The 21,763-nt window shown below is 45.3% G+C and overlaps 1 protein-coding gene across 2 annotated transcripts in view; it reads left to right on the top strand.

The window, feature by feature from the left end:
- TP73 (tumor protein p73) overlaps nucleotides 1-21,763 on the top strand; it is a 68,850-nt gene that overhangs the window by 17,752 nt on the left and 29,335 nt on the right. For both annotated transcript variants that reach the window (XM_082230102.1, XM_082230101.1), the window contains exon 2: nucleotides 1,435-1,680. In XM_082230102.1, the coding sequence (XP_082086228.1) occupies nucleotides 1,435-1,680 (246 nt within the window). The remainder of the gene's footprint in view (nucleotides 1-1,434; nucleotides 1,681-21,763) is intronic.

Below are 21,763 nucleotides of genomic sequence, written 5' to 3'. Positions count from 1 at the left end.
ACTGCTTTATTCTGAGCCAGACCCATTGGTCTATCTAGTTCAGTGTTGTTTACACTGACCGGCTGTGGCTCTCCTGGGTTTTAGACAGAGGAAATCCCCAGCTCTGCCTGGAGATGTCACAGTTTGAAGCTCTGCTCTGCATGCAAAGTTGATGCTCTTTTGAGTGAGCCACGGCTGCTGTTCTCTTAATAGTTGTATGCTTCTCCACAGATGACTGCTGTGCTCATTCATTACATCTGTGGATGAGAATGCACTGCAGCCCATTGCAAGTACACTTGTCCATAGACTTACAAAGCTGGAAGGATTCTTGGACATCACCTCCTTTGTGGGGAACCTATGGGCCATCCAGAGGTTGCTGTACTGCAGCTCCCATCATCACTTTTGGCTGTATGCTGGCTGGGGCTCAGGGATGGAGGGGAAATTCATTTGGTCTGCATTTTAATACAAACTTCTCAAATCTGCCCCGCCCCAAACAGCTATGTGAACCGAAACACAGTTCTCTTTTGAAATGAGCATTTCTCCAAGAGAAGATTTTCAATGAAATAGTCCAAGCAAAGACTGCATATATACACAAGCACGCACGTATTAGTGAAAATAACAGTCAAACCTGCATCCTATTGGAAGATGGGGGGAAACCGCTTGCAAAAATGCTCACAGAAGGCAAATATGTGTTGCAAAAATGCACAAATAAGGAGAAACGTGTGTAAAAATGCACACACACACACACACATTTTCATGCTGTCTTATGTAAAAGGGGGGGAATGCAATGTGCAATCTAGATTTAAGACTGGAAAAAGGAGAGGAACTGAAATGGACATCTCTTTCTATCTCTACCCACAGCTGCACCTCAAGATACGGTAGTTCATGAGGGCCAGTCACTTATGCAAATTCCTTTAGTCTCACTTTCAGAATGGACAGCGCCCAAATCACAAAACCTTTAGCTCTTCCCAAGGGCAAAATGCAAGGGTTCCATTTTGCTAAATGTGTTATATGTATTATATATGTAAGTATATATGTATATATCCTAGATTGTGGGGGGTTTTTTTGGAGGGGGAGGGTTGAACACATGTCATCTCCATCCTGGACCAAGTTGAGGAACAAGGTCAGTCTTGTTAGAAAAAAAGGCAAAAGGCAAAAAAAGAGAGTACCCTTCTCTTTTTCTAACAAGTGGTGGCTTGTTTGGAATTGGGGGTGGTGTAGTGGCTAAAGATAAGAAGCTGAGCCATGAATGGCCCACGCTCATTTTCTCTGGAGTGAGGCTACCCCTTTAAAGGTGCCTGTAACAAGACACCTGGAAAACTTTTTCTTTTGCAAAAAAAAGGAGTGTGTTGAGATTTCCATGTGTTTAAACTGGCGGTGTTATTTCTCTCCATCCCTTCCTTCCTCCTCCCCCCCCCTTTCCATCCTCCTCCCCCTCCGTTTCCTTTCCTCCAGTCTCAGTTTAATTTGCTAAACAACAGCATGGATCAGAGCACTGACAGCAGGGCCGCCTCCTCTAGCCCTTATAGCTCCGAGCACGCCTCCAATGTCCCGACGCTCTCGCCTTACTCGCAGCCCAGCTCCACCTTCGACACCATGTCCCCAGCGCCTGTCATCCCGTCCAACACTGACTACCCAGGGCCGCATCACTTCGAGGTCACCTTCCAGCAATCCAGCACGGCTAAATCTGCGACCTGGACAGTAAGTTGCATGGCTTTATTTTTTGGGCTCTTTTGGGGGGCAAGGCCACAGCTCAGTGGAGGAACAGCTTCCCTTTGCATGCAGAAAGTCCCAGGTTTGATTTCTGGTGTCTCCAGGTAAATCTCATTCCTGAAGGTTTAGGCTGGAGAAGGGGAGACTGAGAGGTGATAGGAGAGCCATCTTCAAATACCTGAAGGGCTGCTGCATAGAATATGGAAAGAGCTTGTTTCCGCCAGCAGGTAGGACCCAAACCAATAGATTCAAATTCCAAGAAAGGAGATTCTACCTAAATATTGTGAAGAACTTCCTGACAGTAAGAGCTGGTTTGATAGTGGGATGGACCACCTTGGAAGGTGGTGGCCTCTCCTTCCTTGGAGGTTTCTAAGCAGAGGTTGCATGACCATCTGCCATGGATGCTTTAGCTGAGATTCCTGCATTGCAGGGGGTTGGACTAGATGGCCCTTGAGTTCCCCTCCAACGCTACAATTCTGTGATTCAGTGAAGCCCTGGAACACCACTGCAAGGCAGAGAAGACAATACTAGGGTAGATTGACCAATGGTCCTACTCAGTGCTTTTTTTCAAGGGGTACTCAAGGATAGCACCATTTTTTGTTGTTGTTAAAAAGTGTGCCACTTACTATAACAACATCATGGTGAGTACCGGTACCTATTTTTCTAGGGGGGAAAGCACTGGTCCTACTCCGTATAAGGCTTCTCATGTCCTTTAGCTGGGGATTTGCCAGCCAGGAATGCACTCCCAATAGGTTGCCATCTTATTTGTTTATTTTAGAACCTAAGCAACTGCCTTGTGCAGACTCAGGCCACTGATCCATCTAACTCAGTGCTGCCTACACTGACGGGCAGAAGCCCTCCAGGGTTTCTGAAGGACCTGGAGATGCCAGGGATTGAATCTGAACCCCTTTCCATGCTCAACCCACTGAGTTATGGCCTTTCCTCAAATGCTGGTGCGTGCCAATAAGCTTTCTTTTAAATATGCATTTGCCCGTATTGGGCAAGCGGACTTTTCAGATGTGTCAGTGCATCTTACAACTATCTTGCCTTTTACGCCCTTCAGTCCAACTTTGGGAGCTAGGTCACCAGTATGTCCATTATATGGGACCTCTCTCTCATCAAGCCAGTTCCAAAATCCCATCACACCAGGTGCAATGCAAGCAAAAGGGTGCAGGGCATAGCTGAACAGATGTGGCATTTACTGTTCACTTATTACGCATATATCTGATCATACAACTTAGTGCAGCATAGGCGGGGTTTCCCATGTAGCATTGCATCCATGTGCTGACCAGACCTGATAACAACAACAACAACAACAATTTAATTGTACCCCGCCTATCTGACTTGGTTGCCCCAGCCACTCTGGGTGGCTCCAGCCACTCTGTTTAAGTATGGCAAGTTGGCTGTGTCATATCCCTTTAGACTGGCAGTAGCCAAAACTGTTGCCTTCCAGATTTTGTTGGGCTACAATGCCCATCATCCCTAGCCTTGCTGGCTTGGGCTGATGGGAGTTGTAGTCCAACAACACCTGGGGAGAGCACCCTGTTGGCTGTAACTCTTAGACCATGCCTTCAGAACTGGCATCATTCAAAGTGTCACCCACTGAGCTCCAACAGACAAAGCAAACTAGCCACTTTCCACAGCAAGGTTGAGAGGGGTCTGAACCCACTTCTCCAGTATCACTCAGGTTAAGCGGCAGGTTTAGCCAGTTCCCTTCCTCAGCAGTCTCAAATGGTCACCACACACGTGGTACATGGTACATAGAGAGGCATCCCTCTATGCTGCTCCTGTGACACACACAACCTCCCTTCTCACATGGTTCCTGTCAGGGGTGGAGGAGAAACTTGACTCACTTCACAGTTAAAGGCGAGCCTACCTGTTCCACGCTTTCCGAAACAATATGCGAACGGAAACGTGGCCATCCTTTGAAATTTGCGCTTCTTTGAATTTTTCAAGGCAGCCAAGTTACGTGCACCAAAAGCGCATTGGCTGGGGTGAAGAAGCATGCATGAAAATGCATGACATTAAGTGTAAACAACATGCAAAACTGTATTCTGTTAGGGGAAACTGCTTTGCAAAAATGTGTATATTAGGCAGACTTGCAGACAAGCATGCGTATATCAGGAGATCGTCTCATTAAAATCATGGCGAATTTTCACGAGCACTTTATTGGGTGTTTTGGGGGTTTTTTGAGAGGGAAAAAATAATAATAATCAGGAAATTGATGTGGAAATGTGGAGAACTGAATTTAAGACTAAGAAAAGAAACCGAGAAGCTGAAGATGGCAGATTCACTCATCCTTATCAGTCAGGATAATGCAGTGTGAGTGGTGAGGAGAGTGCCAAGGGCACCACAGCACCGTTCTCCTCCTAAGTAAACTGTTTATTTGGGTACAAGAGCATTCTCGTTGGCAGGCACGTGGCTTTGGAATTCATTGCCAGACCACAAATGCTGCAGGCTTTCCTGAGATATTCGGGGACTCAGCCCCAACCCCAACCCTTTGCGGGCTGTCCTTCGAAGGGTTGTTACTGGGTTTCCCTTTGCTTCAGCCCTTTCATGATATTGTAGTAATTTTGAGTGGGTCGGCCTGCCTTATCCATTACTGTTCTCTCAGTATTCTATTCGCTAACTGTCGCCATTGCATTTCTGCAATGCAAGCTGTCATGAAGGAGGCAGCATATAGCTGTTTCAAACCCATAAAATAGTGCTGTTAAGGGCACCATCTCTGGGCAAAGCCTAGCCTCCATCACAGAATATAAGAAGCCACCTTAGACTGAATCAGACCACTGGTCCTACTAACTCAGTACTGCCTTCACTGGCTGGCAGTGGCTCTCCAGGAAATCCATGCAGAAGTCTCTCTCTGTCAACCTTGGAGATGCTGGGGATTAAACCTGGGACCTTCTATATTCAACGCGGGTGCTCCACCACTGAGCTACAGCCCTTTCCTTAAAACACAGGAACATAGTCAGCTGCTGTATACCGAGCCAGACCATTGGTCCATCTAGCTCTGTCTTTTTGACACTGGCTGGCAGCAACTTCCCATGGCTTTGGGCAGAGGACATTCCCAGCCTCCCCTGGTGATTCTGCAGAGTTGTAGGATCTGCACTCTTCTGCATGAAAAGCAGGTGGTCTACCACCAGCCTTCCCTTCCCTTCCCTAAACTGAACTCCCTTAGCTGAGTGACCCAGCCCAGAGTGACGAGGATCCCACAGGAAGGCAGAAGTTCTTTTCATGGCACAGATTTTAACATGTTTAGTTACAGCTCAACAGGTTAGAGCATGGCTCCTAATGCCAAGGTTGCAGGATCAATCCCTGTATGGGACGGCTGCATATTGCAGGGGGTTGATCCTCAGGGTCCCTTCCAACTTTACAATTCTATGATCACTGACTAGTGGTTGTTGAAAGGAGAGCTGGCACTCAGGCATAAAAGCCCATTGTCTGCACACGCATGCCAATATTGTAGCAAGTGTTCCGCTAGCTGTTAAATCATTGTGGTAATATTTCTAAACCAGCCCAAGTTAAACGGCACGCACAAAACGCTTCTCATACTGGAAGGTGTTAGGATGAGCTCATCACCAGTCTTACATGCTACTGTCTAGCATTAAGATTTCAACTGATATTTCACCACAAGCCTAAGCACACTTACAGTACCTGGGAGCCAGGTATGATGGGGGAAGAAATATGATTCAGTTTGCATTTAAAGGTGAACCTAATCTGTACTTTCTGCAACAAGACAGACATCCTTTGGAATTTGGATGTCTCCGAATATTGCTGTGTCTTTCTCCAGTGTATCAGAATGCATATACTGGGGTAAAGATGTCCCTAAAGCGTGCATATATTGGTGTAAATGATGTGCTGAAATGCGCTGCGCTGTGGGGAAACTGCTTTGCAAAAACTTTGCACTTCATACCAAAAACTATGCATACTAGCAGGAATTCACAAATGGGGGGGGGAATTTTCATGAGAAGTATATAAAAAAATGGAATTCAGGCACTGATGTGGAGAAAACACGGGCTTGAGATTGGAAAAACAAGAAACTAAAAGACAGGTTTTGTCCATTCACACTTGGGAGTAGCCTCGTTGAATTCAGTGGAGCCCAGCTCCCGAGGAAACGCACGCAGACTCTGGATGCACATCTCCTTGACTATAGTCCTGTAGACAGTTAGGCAGCTGCAATCTCAGTGTGGGGATGCCTAGACAAACTCACCCGGGAGTAAGCCCCACCAAACATACTGTACTTCCAAATAAAGAGGCATAGAACATGATTGCAATTCAGAATCTGAGTTGTTGCCTGCTCTGTGCAATGGTGGCTTGCCTATCTATCTATCTATCTATCTATCTATCTATCTATCTATCTATGCTCTAATCTCCCACCTTTCCTTCAAGGAGCTCAAGGTGACATACACGGCGCTCTTCCTCTCCATTTTATTTTCACAACCCTAAGAGGTAGGTTAGGCTGAGATGATGACTGCCCCAAGAAGACCTGCTTGGAATGTAAACTGTTTTGCCATCAGTGGGGATACTTTTGAGTAAGTGTTGCTAGGGACAGAGTGTCCATTGATCAGATATCCTGGGATTGCACTTTATTTATTTATTATTTAGCATAAAGTATATACCACTTGAATGCAATAAACCTCTAAGTAGAGGTTTGCAAGAAATATTAAAATGATCAATTTTTTAAAAGGTGACGCTAAACACATTTAAAAGAGAATTAAAATTGGTAATTAAAATGAGATCAAAACAGTTATCAGCATTGTTGCATTTTAATATTTTGCTGAAAGCCACCCAGAGTGGCTGGGGAAACCCAGCCAAATGGGCGGGGTATAAATAATAATAACAACAATTTATTATTATTATTATTCTGCATGTCTGGATAGGCTTGCCAAAACAAAGATATTTCAAGCAGGTGCCAAAAAGAGTATAGCACAAAGGCCTCTCTGCCTTGTATCAATAGGCAGGGAGTTCCAGAGTGTAGGTGCTCCTACACTAAATGATTGATTTCTTACAATTGTAGAACGAGTATTATGTGGCGTCTGTAACAGGGCCAGTTCTGCTAATTGAAGCGGTCAACTGGGCACACATGGGGTAAGGCTATCCCACAAGTAAACTTTCCCCAAGCCATTAAGGGCTTTATATACCAATTGTGACACCCTGAACGTGACCCAGTAATGAACAGGCAAACACTCCAGGTCTCTGAGCAGAGGTATTGCATGTTGACAGGGCTTCACTCCTGTCTGCTCTATCTGCAATTCCCAGGTCAAGCACAAGGGAAACCCCACATAGAGTGCATTGCAGTTATCCGGTACGGAGGCCACCACTGCCTGATGTACTATAGTTAAGCTGGCACATCTGGTTAAAGGAGCTTCTAGCCACTGTTAGTTCATGGGCCTCTGGTGATAAAGCTGAGATAATAGTTTGTCCAGGGCAACCCAGTAATGTCACAAGAGTTTGGACATAGATTCGCCAAGTCAATCCTATGGACCAAAGCAGATCTTTCTCCATTTCTCAATGTGCAGTTTGGGATAATCGGCCTCCTGGTGGTTTGTGAGAGATTGCGCTTCCAGAAGAGAAAACAGCAGCAACAACAACAACCCAGGGTTGCTTTCAAGTACGCTATACTCAGAGTAGACCCATTGAAATTAATGACTGCTGTAGGGGCCTCCCATTCTAGGGCAGAGATACCTGTACAGTGGTACCTCAGGTTACAGACACTTCAGGTTACAGACTCCGCTAACCCAGAAATATTACCTCGGGTTAACAATTTTGCTTCAGGATGAGAACAGAAATCGCACGGTGGCAGCGTGAGGCCCCATTAGCTAAAGTGGTACCTCAGGTTAAGAACAGCTTCAGGTTAAGAACGGACCTCCAGAACGAATTGATTATTGAAAGTCCCTAGGAGAGAATAGAGATCTTCCAAAGGCCACTGTTTCCCTTGCTCCTACTCTGAAGAGAAATATATTTAAGGAGGATATTGACAAGCTGGAACATGTGCAGAAGAGGGGGACCAGGATGACAAAGGGCCTGGAAGCCAAGCCTTATTAGGAACGGTTGAGGGAGTTGGGTATGTTTAGCCTGGCGAATAAAAGACTGAGAGGTGATATGATAGGCATCTTCAAATATCTGAAGGATGCCCCATGGAAGATGAAGCAAGCTTGTTTTCTGCTGCTCCAGAGGAGAGGACACCATCCAAATGATTCAAACGACAATAAAGGAGATTCCAGCTAAATATTAGGAAGAACTTTCTGGTGGTAAGAGTTGATTGATGGTGGAGCAAACTACCTTGGAAGGTGGTGAACTCTCATTCATTGGATGTTTTTCAGCAGAGGTTGGGTGGCCATTTGTCAGGGATTCTTTAGCTGTGATTCCTGCATTGCAGGGGGTTGGACTAGATGACCCTTGAGGTTCCTTCCAACTCTGTAGTTCTATGATTCTATACATATTGCCCAGGGCTTTTTTAATCAGCTGGAACTTACTGAACAACGATCTAATAGGGAGATGCGGGCTCTGAATTTCTATAACTCAATAGGGGTTCAACTAGGATCACCTTTAGATGAACTATTTATTCTGCATTCATTGTGATTTGTTTGCAAGGAGGCTATAAGATGTTGCATTAAGCAATTATTATCCCACACTTTCCATTTCATTTCCTGGTCACTTTCCTCATTCCATAATTTTTTATTGGGGGTGGTGGGGTGGGTAGTTTGCTGTGCAAATCAACTTTAATTGCACAACCTGGATTTGCTAGTGTGTGGTTGAATCCTACCTGAAAATATTGGCAGTCTTGAAGTACCCCAGATGCCCCATCAGCAGAGTGTTGCAGAGAGGCAAAATGTAATGCAAAATTTTGCTACTAAACACTCTCTCTCTCTCTCTCTCTCTCTCTCTCACACACACACACACACACACACACACACACACACACACACAAAATGTTTAGGGGTATGTGTACCCCTGCATCCCCCCCAGAAAAAGCAATATATATATTTATGAGACTGTGTCCTGCAAAAATCTATATATGCTAATCAAGACATTCCAAATTTAATTTAATAAATTTAGTAGATTTAATAAATCCTGTCTTTATCTGCTTCTCAAAGTACTGAAATAATTCTGTAATGAAAACCTAGCATGTATGAAGGAATCAATAAATTTTGACTTTGAATGTTTTAGCATTAGTATTACTTCCGCGATGGAATGTTTTCAGATGATAGTGGCTCACTTTTGTTGTTTAGCAATTAAAATATCATTCGGCACCTGGGTGTTCCCTTCTGTTATTCTGGTTCATCTTCCCCACACTTTTTTATTTTGTTTTTAGCTTTGTGTTCTTGGGGGCTTCATCACATTTGCTGAGGGGGTGAATTCCCTGGAACTCTTCAGCAAAGATTGGAACTCAGGTTCCTAGAGAGCACCTGCTGGAGCAAGGCTGTGCCTTCTGAAGACAATAGGATGGGCTTGGGCGCTGACCACACAAATCTGGCTTCCTTGGAGAACAGCAGAGCAGTTCCAAAGGGAGTTCATGACAGAGGCGTGTACAATTTATGCATGGTGTAGACAGGAAGAAGTGCTTCCTCCTCTTAGAGTATTAGATCTTTGGGACTATCCAATGAATCTGAATGCTGGAAGATTCAGGACAGACAAAATAAAATACCTCTCCACACAACCCATAGTTAAACTATGGAATTTGCTCCCATGAGAGGTAATGATGGCCACCAACTTGGATGGCTTTCAAATAAATTTATGTTGGAGAGTGAGGTTTGGAAGAGAGAGCCAAGTTTGCTTCAGCATATAAGACACCATCTTTAACTCCATGGCATTTGTTCTTCTCAAAGTGCCCTGCAAACTCTTTCTTGTCTAATGCAGAGACGTTTAGCATGTTGCAGCTCAGACTTGGAGCGTACAAAAACATCAACCACATTGTTGGCCTCTTGGATTGTCGTTTACTCTGCATCTTAACGTTCTGGATCCCTTGTTTTGGATCTCCATTACATCACTGTTAGAAATCAGAATGTTCCTGCTCATGGGTTCTAGACTCTTAAAGAAATTCCTGTTATGGGAACTGTGAGAAGAACACCCACTGTTGATAATCCTGTGAGAGGGATCCTGTAGGAACATATTACTCATGTTGCTCTGTCTCCTTCTATTTGTTCACATTCCTCTGGGGCTTCCCCCATTGTTGTCTAGAATGTGTTAACCTTGTGGGCAGGGTTGCTGCTCCAGCACACATTGGCCTTGTGCCCCTCCTACCCACATCTGAAGCAAGTAAGAGGCTCTCTCTTGGGCAGGGAATTCTCCCTGGAATGGGAGAAGTCATTTGAGTCAGAAGGCTCTCTTTGTGCCGAAAGGAACGCTTCATCCTTTGGGGAGCAGTGTTCTTTCAGAAATACCATGGCTCTGTCCAGGACATCTCATCATTCCAACACTTTTGCAAAAGCATCAAAATTATCTCCTAGTGAGCTGATCAGAACGGAGATCTTTTGCTCGTCATTAAAAAAGCCTGTTAGAGCCAGCTAGTCAGTTGGTGTTAGAACACTTGCCACAGTCTCTTTCAGAATTCAGCCTTAGCCTGAATAGTTCCTTCACCCATTTTGCCTGATGTCTCTTGCTAACACATCCAAATGGAAATTCTAGCTTTCTTAAAGCTTCAGCTGCAGTTTCACAATGCTCAAGGTGGATCAGCTGGCAATTCGCTAAGCTTTGCATAACGACCCCCATGGCAGAATTGCTTTCTGTGTCCCATTGGCATGCTTCCTTATCATTGGCTATGAGCCTGGGATTCTCAATGCAATTTAATACGCCTTTCGCCTTTAAAAAAGATCTCCAATCTCATTTTGCAATAGACAATTGTGAAGTTTGTAAGCTTTGCAAGGGTGGAATTATGACAGATCATTGGATCCAGGGCTGTCATGGTTAAAAAACAAGTTTCCCCAAAATGCTGGAAACGCACGCACGCACACACACACCGCTAAAATTGCAAAAAATAAAATAAAAAATGTTTGATAATAATAATAAAACCTTCCTGGAGACTTGAACACAAACCAGGTGGATGGGGAAGGGGGGGGGGAATGGTGGTGGATACCTATCCCCCTCAGTAAAAACAAATGGACAAAAAGAAGTCTCAAAAACCCTTTCATGCACACAAGTGTGAGTCAGTAACTGTATATTACAACAGTTTTGACACATACATGGAGGATAAGCCTATCAATGGCTACTAGTTGCTGGAAACTGCAGGAGGGGAGAGTTGCAATTACACTCAGGTCCAACTTGTGGGCTTTCCATTGAGGTATCTGCTTGGCCAGTAGGAAAACAGGATGATGCACCATCAGGTAGGCTATTGGCCTGATTTTGTAGGGCTCTTTAATGATGAGGAAGTTCTTTGGCATAAACCTCACTAAAATAAATGGAAGATACACAAAGGAGAGGTGGACAAGCCTTTAGCCAATGCTAACCCAAGACATTTTGCTTCATGAGGCAAAGGATAAGATGCCCTTCCTCCGGTTACATTCCCAAAATCTGGCCAGGTGGACCGGTGATTCTTATTTCCACACTGGTGATGGGACAGCAGACTAGTTTGGAGGATGAAGGTCAGACTGTAGGTGGCATCTACAGGACTTCTTTCCAATGTGCTGCCACCATTTTCTTTTTCTCTTCATTTGTCACCAGAGGCAGAAACCTCACTGAACTTTGGCTGCAGGCAGCTGTCCAAGATGAGAGTGAAGAGCACCAGGAGGGTGTAGCCAATGAATTAACCAGATAGTCAGAAACGGAGAACCAATCAGTAGGGATGGAGAAGAAAGCCACTTCCGTTTGCGTCTAAAAGCGAGCTTATTTACTCCCCGAAACAAACGGGTGAACCGAAACAACAGCCATCCTTCGAAATATGCACTTCTCTAAATTTTATAGTGCAGTTCTCCAGCAGAGTAAAATATGCAAAAATAAATTTTAAAAATGCATCTACACGGGTAATGTCTGCAAAAATGAGAAACCAAAAACTGACAGATTTGCCTGTCTCTGGCTGTAGTTCCCAGAGAAACGGATCAATACTGTGGGAACTGGAGGTCTGTGAAGGGCATAGGGCTCTCCTAACAACTCTCAGAATCCTTAGCAAACTAATGTTCCCCTGGATTCTTTGCCATTTAAAGTGGCTTTAACTGTTTGGTGCAGATGAGGCCTTAAAGTTGAACAGCCGCTGGAATGCCACAGCTTCCCCATCCCTGACTTCTGGAAGTGTTCAAACCTGCAGTTCTCCGGCAGAGTCCCAGTTTGATCCCTGGCATCTTCCTACAAACACCTTCACAACTGCCATGCAAGCTCCTGGTATTTACAGCAGCCCCAGCCAATCCAGAGGCTTCCCCTCTGCCAGCCAATCAAAGTTCTGGCATTACAAACCACTATTCCCTTTTGTGCCTGAAGGGGGTGCGCCTGAGCACTGAGCATACTCAGGTCTCGGGTAGCTTATCATGGCTAGCCCTCAGCCTCAAGGCATGGTGACTGCTACAGCAAAGGATTGTTTGGGTCTTTCTTTAGCAGCTTCTGCTGCATCTCCATAATCATCATCATTCACCCCTGAACAAGGACCTCATAGGGTAAATGTATTTATTTAGAGCAGGGGTGGTGAAGCTCAGGCCTATGGACAGAATGTGGACATCCAGATTTCTCTTCCCTTCCCCACCTATATCCCCTTCCCCAAGGCCACACCTGTCACCAGCCCCACTTAGTACCCTCCTCAGGCATTTTGGTCTGGGTGGAATGTGTCCTCGATTGTGACTCTTGCTGACCTGGATGGAGAATAGAGAGAGGGGTGTTTGTGTGTGCTTGTAGAAACCGGTCCATTTTACAAAGGCAAAACTTTACATTTCTTGCTCTGGCCCCTTTTGTCTCTGGCTGAACCTGTCACCAGTGTGGGGCCTCTAGAAGGTTGCCCAGATGAGAATGTGGCCCCTCAAGCAGGAAAAGGTTCCCCACCCTTGATTTAGGATGTTTACACCCAAGCTTTTAATCAAAGTGACTTGTAATAGATTGCAACAGCGTGCCCTAAATCCACACAGCCATGCACTCTCTTAGTCCTCTGGCTGGTGGATGGTGCCTGGCTGGTTGCCCTCCAAACTATGATGTGCTTCCTGAGAAGCAGAGAGTGAAATTCTCATTAGCCTTAGTATTGTGGCTGTTAAGATCACAGAATCATGAGGATCATCTAGCCCAGACATAGGTAAATTCGGCCCTCCAGATGTTTTGGGACTACAACTCCCATCATCTCTAGCTAACAGGACCAGTGGTCAGGGATGATGGGAATTGTAGTCTCAAAACATCTGGAGGACCAAGTTTGCCTATGCCTGATCTAGCCCAACCCCCAGCAATGCAGGAATACGCAGCTGTCCCATCCGGGGATCAAACCTGCAACCTTGGCATTACCAACACCATGCTCTAACCAACTATAAACAATAGTACCAGTGTGCACCTCTGTTCAGTTTTATTTTTTAAAAATTTATATACCCCTTGATTGTAGGGAAAGCGGTATACAAAAAAAGAAAAAGAAAAAACAATAAACTTATCAGTAATAAATAAATAAATACAACCATGATTTAAAACTTATAGAAAGTTAAAAGCACAATAGAATAGACAAAAGACAAATGGAAACTCCTACAAACTTCCTAAACATCTGGGTAAAGGTAAAGGTAAAGGTACCCCTGCCCGAACAGGCCAGTCTTGACAGACTCTGGGGTTTGTGCGCCCATCTCACATCTATTGGCCGGGGGCCAGCGCTGTCTGGAAACACTTCCGGGTCACGTGGCCAGCGTGACAACGCTGCTCTGGCGAGCCAGAGCCGCACACGGAACGCCGTTTACCTTCCCGCTGGTAAGCGGTACCTATTTATCTACTTGCCCCCGGGGGTGCTTTCAAACTGCTAGGTGGGCAGGCGCTGGGACCGAGCAGCGGGAGCGCACCCCGCCGCGGGGATTCGAACCGCCGACCTTTCGATCGGCAAGCCCTAGGCGCTGAGGCTTTAGCCCACAGCGCCACCCGCGTCCCCCTAAACATCTGGGTAGGCTTATCTAAATAAGAAGGCAGGCACCTGGGCAACTGGCAGATGGGACAGAGAGGGAGAAGTCCACTTCCTGCATCTGCTCCTTCTCTGGCTGATGGAGGGGGCCTGGCTAATCTTGCCCCCATTGCTACAAGCTCTTCCTTGAGAGGCAGCAGGTGCACCCTCCTAGTGCCCTTTGGCCTCCTGACTCATGGACCAGTGAGTGCTCCCTTTCAGCTCTGAGGTCCTGGGTCAACTCGTAGAAACCCCACATCCTGGCAGCACCCCCCCCCACCGCCACTCTCCTGTTTGTGATTCATTTTCATAGTGGGTGGGAGGCCAGAGAAGCTGGCTCTCTGATCCATGGGCATGATGGAGCATGTCAGTAGCCCGACAGCATGTGCAAAGCTATCAGGCTGTCTGCCTGCAGGAGCTGCCTGGACGTGTCAAAACCGGGAGCTGATCGCAGCTGCCATATCTGCCCCATGCCCCCCTCCCCTCCCCTTGCCACGCCAGCCAGCTGGTAACTGATAGATAATTAGTATTTTTCTCAAGTCCAATCGCGGCGGCAGCAATGGCAGCTGTGGGACGCGCTGCCTCCCTTCTTTAGCACTCCCCCAAAAAGCATGGGGGATGCTTGAAGTGAGAAAAGCACCTTTGGCCCTCCATGCCTTGCATGCCGCAGAGGAGACTTGCAAGAATGTAAGGGCATAAGCACACAGAAGAAGAGGAGGCCTGATGGACACCTAGCCTAGCGTCCTGCTCTCAGGGTCACCAGCCAAATGCTTGTGGGAAGCCCACAAGTAAGAGCCAGATGCAGCAGGGAATGCAAACTTCACTGGAGGCTTCTAAGCAGAGGTTGATGGTGGCCATATTGACAAAGTGATTCTTTAGCTGTGATTCTGGCATTGCAGGGGGTTGGACTAGATGGCCTATGGGGTCCCTTCCAACTCTCCAATTCCATGATCCAGTGATCCCCTGCGATTCCCAGCAGCTGGGATCCAAAGGCACACATTGTCTTCATCTGCGGAGGCAGAACATAGCCATAGCAGAGAGTAGCCACTGATGGGTATCCTCCATGAATTTGTCTAACCCTTGTTTAAAGCTTATTCAAGTTGGTGGTCATCACTGCCGCTTGTGGGAGTGAGTTCCATCGTTTAACTATGCACTGTGTGAAGAGGTACTTTTGCCCGTCCTGAATCTTCCAGCATTCCGCTCCATCGGATGGTCCTAGTATTACGAGAGGAAGAGGGCAGACTTCTTCCTGTCCTCTTTCTCCACATAACTGCATACAACTCTATCATGATCTCTCTTTTGGAGCTGCCCTGGTGTTTTGCAAGGAAGTGGCCTTGTATGGTCCAGAACCCAAACTGTCTCCTGCTTCAGGCAAAAGAAGGGGTAATGAACATGTCTAGCTTGCATTTTTCATATTCTGCCATCAGCGTACACTACACTTAATAAATTTAACTCTCTGCTCAAGATGCTGGAGTAGGGTTGCAATGTGTCTGGAATTTCCTGGATATAGCTGGCAATCGGAAACATTGTCTGGGCAGAAATAGCTGAAACTATGGAAAGCCATGTTGGCAGTTTCATTTTTGGTGTCCGTCCCCCCCCCCAAAAAAGTTCAAAAATGTCAATATTTTCAAGCTCAACAACTTTTCTGTCCAGATTTGAAATATGGAAACCCTAGTTTGGAGTGAGGAAGTGGGCAAAAGAGGAGGAATGGAAATGAATGAAGATGAAAAAGAAATGGGATTATTTCCAGCAATCCAGCAATTGCTATCATGCACACGCATTGGTTTCTTCCAGTTTAGAAGTGCTCATGTGAAACAGACTTATAGCCCAGACTCTTTGTTAGTCTCACCTAGGCTGCATTCACATGACAGTTTGTCACAACTTTCCCCTTACTGTAACATTCCACATTGAATTTGAGCTTTCATCCAACGTAAAAGCCACTTCTGGAACTACTGTATAGAGGAATATATAGTGCAACTTTAGTGCTCATTTTCATGTTATTTGCTTCCAGGGGGGGGGGAATCATTGCAAATAATATGCAAATGAGTGCTAAACTTGCACTATATTCTCTATAGTTCTGGAAGTGACTTCTACATTGTGTGAAATTTCAAGAGTTAGCAGGGCCATAGTATGATGGATTTGTTCTATGAGCAACAGAAGGAATTAGAGATTACTGTATCATTGTTATGATATAAAACATAGAAGATAAGGTGCAGCAAGGGGGAGAAATAAAAAAAAACCACAATGGAAAAGGGGATGTGAAGTTGACAAAACAAAAGAAAAATTCATGATTTATTGGAGTGTATATGTTACATTGTCATGTATCAGAATGTTTATGTGAAATTGCTGGAAATTTATTAAAATATATTGGAAGAAAAAAAGAGTTAGCAGGACCAGCCCACCCATTAGACAGGGCGAAGCAGCTGCCTCAGGCAGTGGAAGCTCTGTGGGTGCCAGCAGAGAAGTGGCACCAGCAGCAGTGCCAATTTCTGGCAAGATCTTGCTGGAAATTGGCACCCATGCCAATGGCAGAAGCAGCACTGTGTAGGTGGCACAGCACGCGGCTCAATGGGTGGAGCTGCACCTCAAGCATCATGCACTGCCCCTGACAGTTGAGGAAATGTCATGCAAAATGGAATAAACTGCCCTGTGAATGCAACTCCAGTTTTTATCCAGCAAACAGAGTCTTTGGGCCCTTCCAGGTAACCCTCTTTATTGAGCCTTCATCCAGATTTGCTTGCACAGAGAATGGAGAGATTTGACTAGGTTGTCTCCTGCGTTAGTCCTACTCATTGCAGACACACAGGAATTAATTGATGTGACTAACCTCAGTCCATTCATTTCAATGGGCCTACTCTGGGTATGACTTAGTTGGCTGCAACCCGTTGTTGTTGTTGTTTAGTTGTGTCCAACTCTTCGTGACCCCATGGACCAGAGCATGCCAGGCACTCCTGTCTTCCACTGCCTCCTGCAGTTTGGTCAAACTCATGCTGGTAGCTTCGAGAACACTGTCCAACCATCTCGTCCTCTGTCATCCCCTTCTCCTTGTGCCTTCCATCTTTCCCAACATCAGGGTCTTTTCCAGAGAGTCTTCTCTTCTCATGAGGTGGCCAAAGTATTGGAGCCTCAGCTTCACGATCTGTCCTTCCAGTGAGCAATCAGGGCTGATTTCCTTCAGAATGAATAGGTTTGATTTTCTTGCAGTCCATGGAACTCTCAAAAGTCTCCTCCAGTACCATAATTCAAAAGCATCAATTCTTTGGTGATCAGCCTTCTTTATGGTCCAGCTCTCACTTCCATACATCATTACTGGGAAAACCATAGCTTTAACTATACGGACCTTTCTTGGCAAGGTGATGTCTCTGCTTTTTAAGATGCTGTCTAGGTTTGCCACTGTTGCAACCCTATGCCCAGCCTTTATTGAGTGTTTGTTATATGACATCAAGCATTCCTGCTGATTTGCTTGCACGGTGTTTAGACATCTTTGTGTTGCTCGTTTGTTCATCCCATGCCTTTGGATCCCATTTCCTCGTCACTTTCCTAATTGCCGAATGCCTTTTTCTTTAAGTGCATTTGTTGTGCTAGGTGTGACAGAGCACTTGAATCCAATTTAACGGTGCAAACCCCAATTAACAGGTATGCGCTTGAAGCCTCCCTGCAAAATACTGACCATCTGAAGATGCCTTAAATGAGAAACGATGATAAATTGCAGGTGATCAATGGCTGCTTGTCAAGATGGCTGTGTATTACCTCCCATTTCAGAGGCAGCATGGTGCTGAATACTGGTTGCTGCTAATCACAAGTGGGGAGAGTGTTGTTGTACTCAGGTCCTGCTTGTGAGCTTCTTAGAGGCATCTGGTTGGCCAGTGTAGGGATAAGATAGACCCTTGGTCCAATTCAGCAAGGAACCTCGCCGATTGCTAGAAGTCCAAGTGCAATGGTTGCTTTTCTTGTTGTTGAGTTCACCTGGAAGGCATTCCTGCCTTTCCCTCTCCCCCTTTAGCTTGTTGAGGCTCTCCAATTGCATGGGCAGGATCAAAGATGATCCCTTGTTGCATTAAGGCCAGATTAAGAGCATTAACCATAAACTCCCACAAATACTCATGCCAGATTTCGACAAGAGTCTCGCATATTTGAATGCAACACTAATTTTAATTGCTTTGTTTTCCTCGCATTGGAGTGATTCTGTGAATTCAACACAGGCTCCCTCTGGGACCCATCCCCATACCTCAGTTTCACAATCTGTAAAATCAGTAGGCAGGGGAAATAGTTGTTCACCTTCTTGCGTTCTAAACCTGGGTTTGTTGACATCAGTGCCATAGCAGGCAGATAGAAAGTTTTGTCCATATAAAGCAGGGGTGGGGAATCTCTTTTGACCTGGGGGCCACATTTCCTTCCAGACAACCTTCCAAGGGCCACATGCTAATAATGGGTTGGTCCAGTGGCTATACTGGGTGGCACAATGAATGTAAATTTCACCTTTGTATAGTAGACTAGTTTCTGCATACACACACAACTCTCTATCTTCCATCCAGACAAGCAAGAAGCATGGTCAGAGTTCAATGACATATTCCAGAAAGGCAAAAACAAGCAAGGAGGGTGCAAAATAGGGCACGGCCATTCTAGCTGGGGTTGATGGAAGTTGTAGTCCAAAACATTTGCAGGGTACTAGGTTGGTGAAGTCTGTTCTGAAAGTAGCCAGGGCTGTTATCTTGGTAACATAGCAATATCTATCAAGTTTCTTCCTTTATAGGCAAAGTGGTTTTGATTTCACAGGGCCATTTATGTTTGTTATCAAAGGGCTCGTTTCTTTTATTACTCATTAACTGAAATGTATTGGGTTGGTCACTCTGGGTGATAACCAACAGCGTCCTACTCAGCATCCATTGAAATTAATGGAACTAAATTCAGCATGCCCATTAATTTCAATGGGTCTGCTTCGTATAGGACTAACCTTGAATGCAACTCACATTCATAAATGTCACATTCATTTTGTTCCTCACCTATTTACGCATTCTTAAAACATACTGCTTAATGCAATATTGAAGTGTGTTATGAAAAGACATTTCTTAGAATTAAAATTTAGCAAAAAAAAATTAAAACCTAGATAAAAACAAGACAAAACTTCATATCACAAATAAAACTGAGCATTATACAGAGCAGAGTTAAAAAGGTAAGAGTCCAGGAAAGCTTGGGGGAAAACCTTTAAGTTTTAAAGATGTATTTAAAGATCATTATGGCCTCTGCCTCACAGATTCAATTGGACTTGCTCCCAAGTAAGTGGAATTAGGGTTTCAGCCTAATTTGTTGTTGTTTTTCCTTCCACTGGGGCAATTGAGAAAATAAATCGAAAGCTACTAGGACGAGTTAACATCAGCTCCACTGTGGACAGAGATGGTTAAGCGCTCTCACCCAGCACAGATCGAGTTATGAAAACAAAGCCCATTCATTTCCACTAGTATTTGAAAAATGAAATGGCTCGTTCTTTTTATTCATTACAAAATGCACCCACCACTACCCTACTCTCTAAAAGTGCCCGTTATCTGTGTTATTCTGAGTTGCTCCATTGGTTATTGCATAGTTGGGAGATTGTAGAGCACGGAAAAGTTTCAGAAAAGGGCAGCAAAAATAATCATGAGGATGGAGCAACTCCCTTATGATGAAAGGTTACAGCATTTGGTCTTGGGGTTTCTTCTCTCTTTTTTAGTTTAGATGAAAGGCAAATAAGAGAAGACATAGTTGTTATTGCTTTTGTTATCTGACTATTGGAGAGACAATGGATAGGAGTGTATAAAATCCGACATGGTGTGAAAGTAGCAGGGAAATGCATGAGGTGGAGAGTAATTCTTCATGCAGTGAATAAACTGTGGAATCAGGGATGACCACCAAACCAGATGGCTTTGAAAAGGGAGTTAAATACATTCGTGGAGAATAAGGCTATCATTAGCAACTAGCAGATATGGGCTACATTTTGCCTGCATTGTTAGAGACAGGATCCCTCTAAATACCAGTTGCTAGGAATCACAAGTCGGGAGAGAGCCCTGTTGCCCTCTATGCAGGCTTCTCATAACGTAACAGGCAACTGGTCGGCCACTGTGAAAACCAGCAAGCCCAGCATCGTCCGTGTCAGGGGTAGCAAGATCTACAAAACCTGCTGCTCATTGTGTAAAGATTCCGCCAGCTCTGTACCACAATTCCTTCCAATAATGTTCCCTTCCTGCCCCCACCCTCTGCGCCCCGATTTTGGGTGGGTGGGTGAGTCTTGCTCTTATCCATAATAATGAAAAAATAAAATAAAATAAGGAGCCAAGCTTTGCGGTAGGCATGTGCTCTCATCTCCCAGGATCCGTCCTAACAGATTTGGCCAAGCTGGTTAACGGTATTTGCGGTTTGCAAGATCCTACATGTCGAAGGGAAATGACAGACACATTATTATCACCTCTCTGCTGCTATCTGCCCAAACCTGCCCAAACCAGGGAAGGGGGTCCTTGCAGCTGCTTGCTCAGGGAACGCAGAGAAATTAGCAGCCCGGGGCGCAATTTTTTTCCCTTCCCCCCCACCCCCCTTGTCTTGCTCCCTCTTTCCAGGGTAGCAGTTTCCTTAGAATCCATTGACTGCTGCATCCCCAAACACATCTGGAGGAGAAACTCTAATGAGGAGAATGGAATGCAAAAAAAAAAATCCTAACAAAAGAAAAATTAGGGGTGTGGCTTTTTAAGGGGGGGGATGAGGATGGGAATGAGTAGGAAACAACAGTAATGGTTTGGATCATTTCCTTTGAGAAAGAAGGAGGACAAACCCCTCCCTGTGCTTTTCAAGTCTAGACACTTCTGTGTCAAAAGCTGATGATAAACGGGATCTTATCAGTTGGGATTCTGTTGAGACACATCCACCTAGCGGTTCCGGACACAGAGTTATTTCTCTGAAGGAATATTTCTGGGCAAGGCAAGGCTAGCCTTCAGCTCTCCAAATGCTAAAGGGGGGGGGGAGAGACATTCATTGCCTTGTCTCTGCCTTGTCTCCCACTTTTATTTTCTACAATGTATAAGGAGAGGTGGATCTTGCTTTGAGGCAGCCAGAAGAGGGTCGCAGAGTGGGAGGTGGAGAGATCCGATCTGGCAACTGGGTATGGGCTGCAGCTGTAGTGGGGCGGGGAGCTCAACACCTTGCATGCAGAAGGTCCCAGGTTCAATCCCCAACATCTTCAGGTAGGGCTCAGAGAAACTCCTTCCAAAGCCTTGGAGAGTTGCTACCAGTCATTGTGGACAGTCCTGAGCTAGATGGAGCAATGGCTGGGCAGTTTTTCTCTGCAAGAGTTTCTCCCCAAGTCAACTGAGAGAGACTATGATGCCCTAGCACAATAAGCAAATGTTGTTAATCTATTTTTGATGGCCAATCAGGCTTAGGACATGAGAGTCTAGGAAAAACAGTGAAGGGTCTACTATGACATATTGATTTGCATCCAACTGACTTTGTGCAAGATACCACTTTGGAGCAGGGATGTATCCAATATATAGATATAGGCACTCAGGAATAACAAAACGATATCCAAAAGAAATCTGTGGAATCCCCTGTCTCTCAAGAATCATCCAAAGAGGGACGCTGGTGGTGCTGTGGTCTAAACCACTGAGCCTTTTGGGCTTGCTGATCAGAATGTTGGTGGTTCGAATCCGCGCAATGGGGTGAGCTCCTGTTGCTCTGCCCAGCTTCTGCCAACCTAGCAGTTTGAAAGCATGCCAGTGCACGTAGATAAATAGGTACCACTGCAGCAGGAAGGTAAACAGCATATCTGTGCACTCTGGTTTTCGACACAGTGTTCCAATGCACCAAAAGCAGATTAGTCATGCTGCCCACATGACCCAGAAAGCTGTCTGTGGACAAATGCCGGCTCCCTCGGCCTGAAGCAAGATGAACACCCCATAGTTGCCTTTAAATGGCTGTAATGCACAGGACTCCTATAAGATGCAGTGATGGTCATTGATGTGGAAATCTTTAAAGGGGGAATTAGACAAATTCATGAAGGGCAAGACTGTCAGT

This window comes from Podarcis vaucheri (assembly GCF_965113315.1).
Source record: "Podarcis vaucheri genome assembly, chromosome: 7".
NCBI classification, from domain to species: domain Eukaryota; kingdom Metazoa; phylum Chordata; class Lepidosauria; order Squamata; family Lacertidae; genus Podarcis; species Podarcis vaucheri.
Note: the sequence above shows the minus strand (reverse complement) of the source record. Positions and strands in the feature narration are given on the sequence as shown.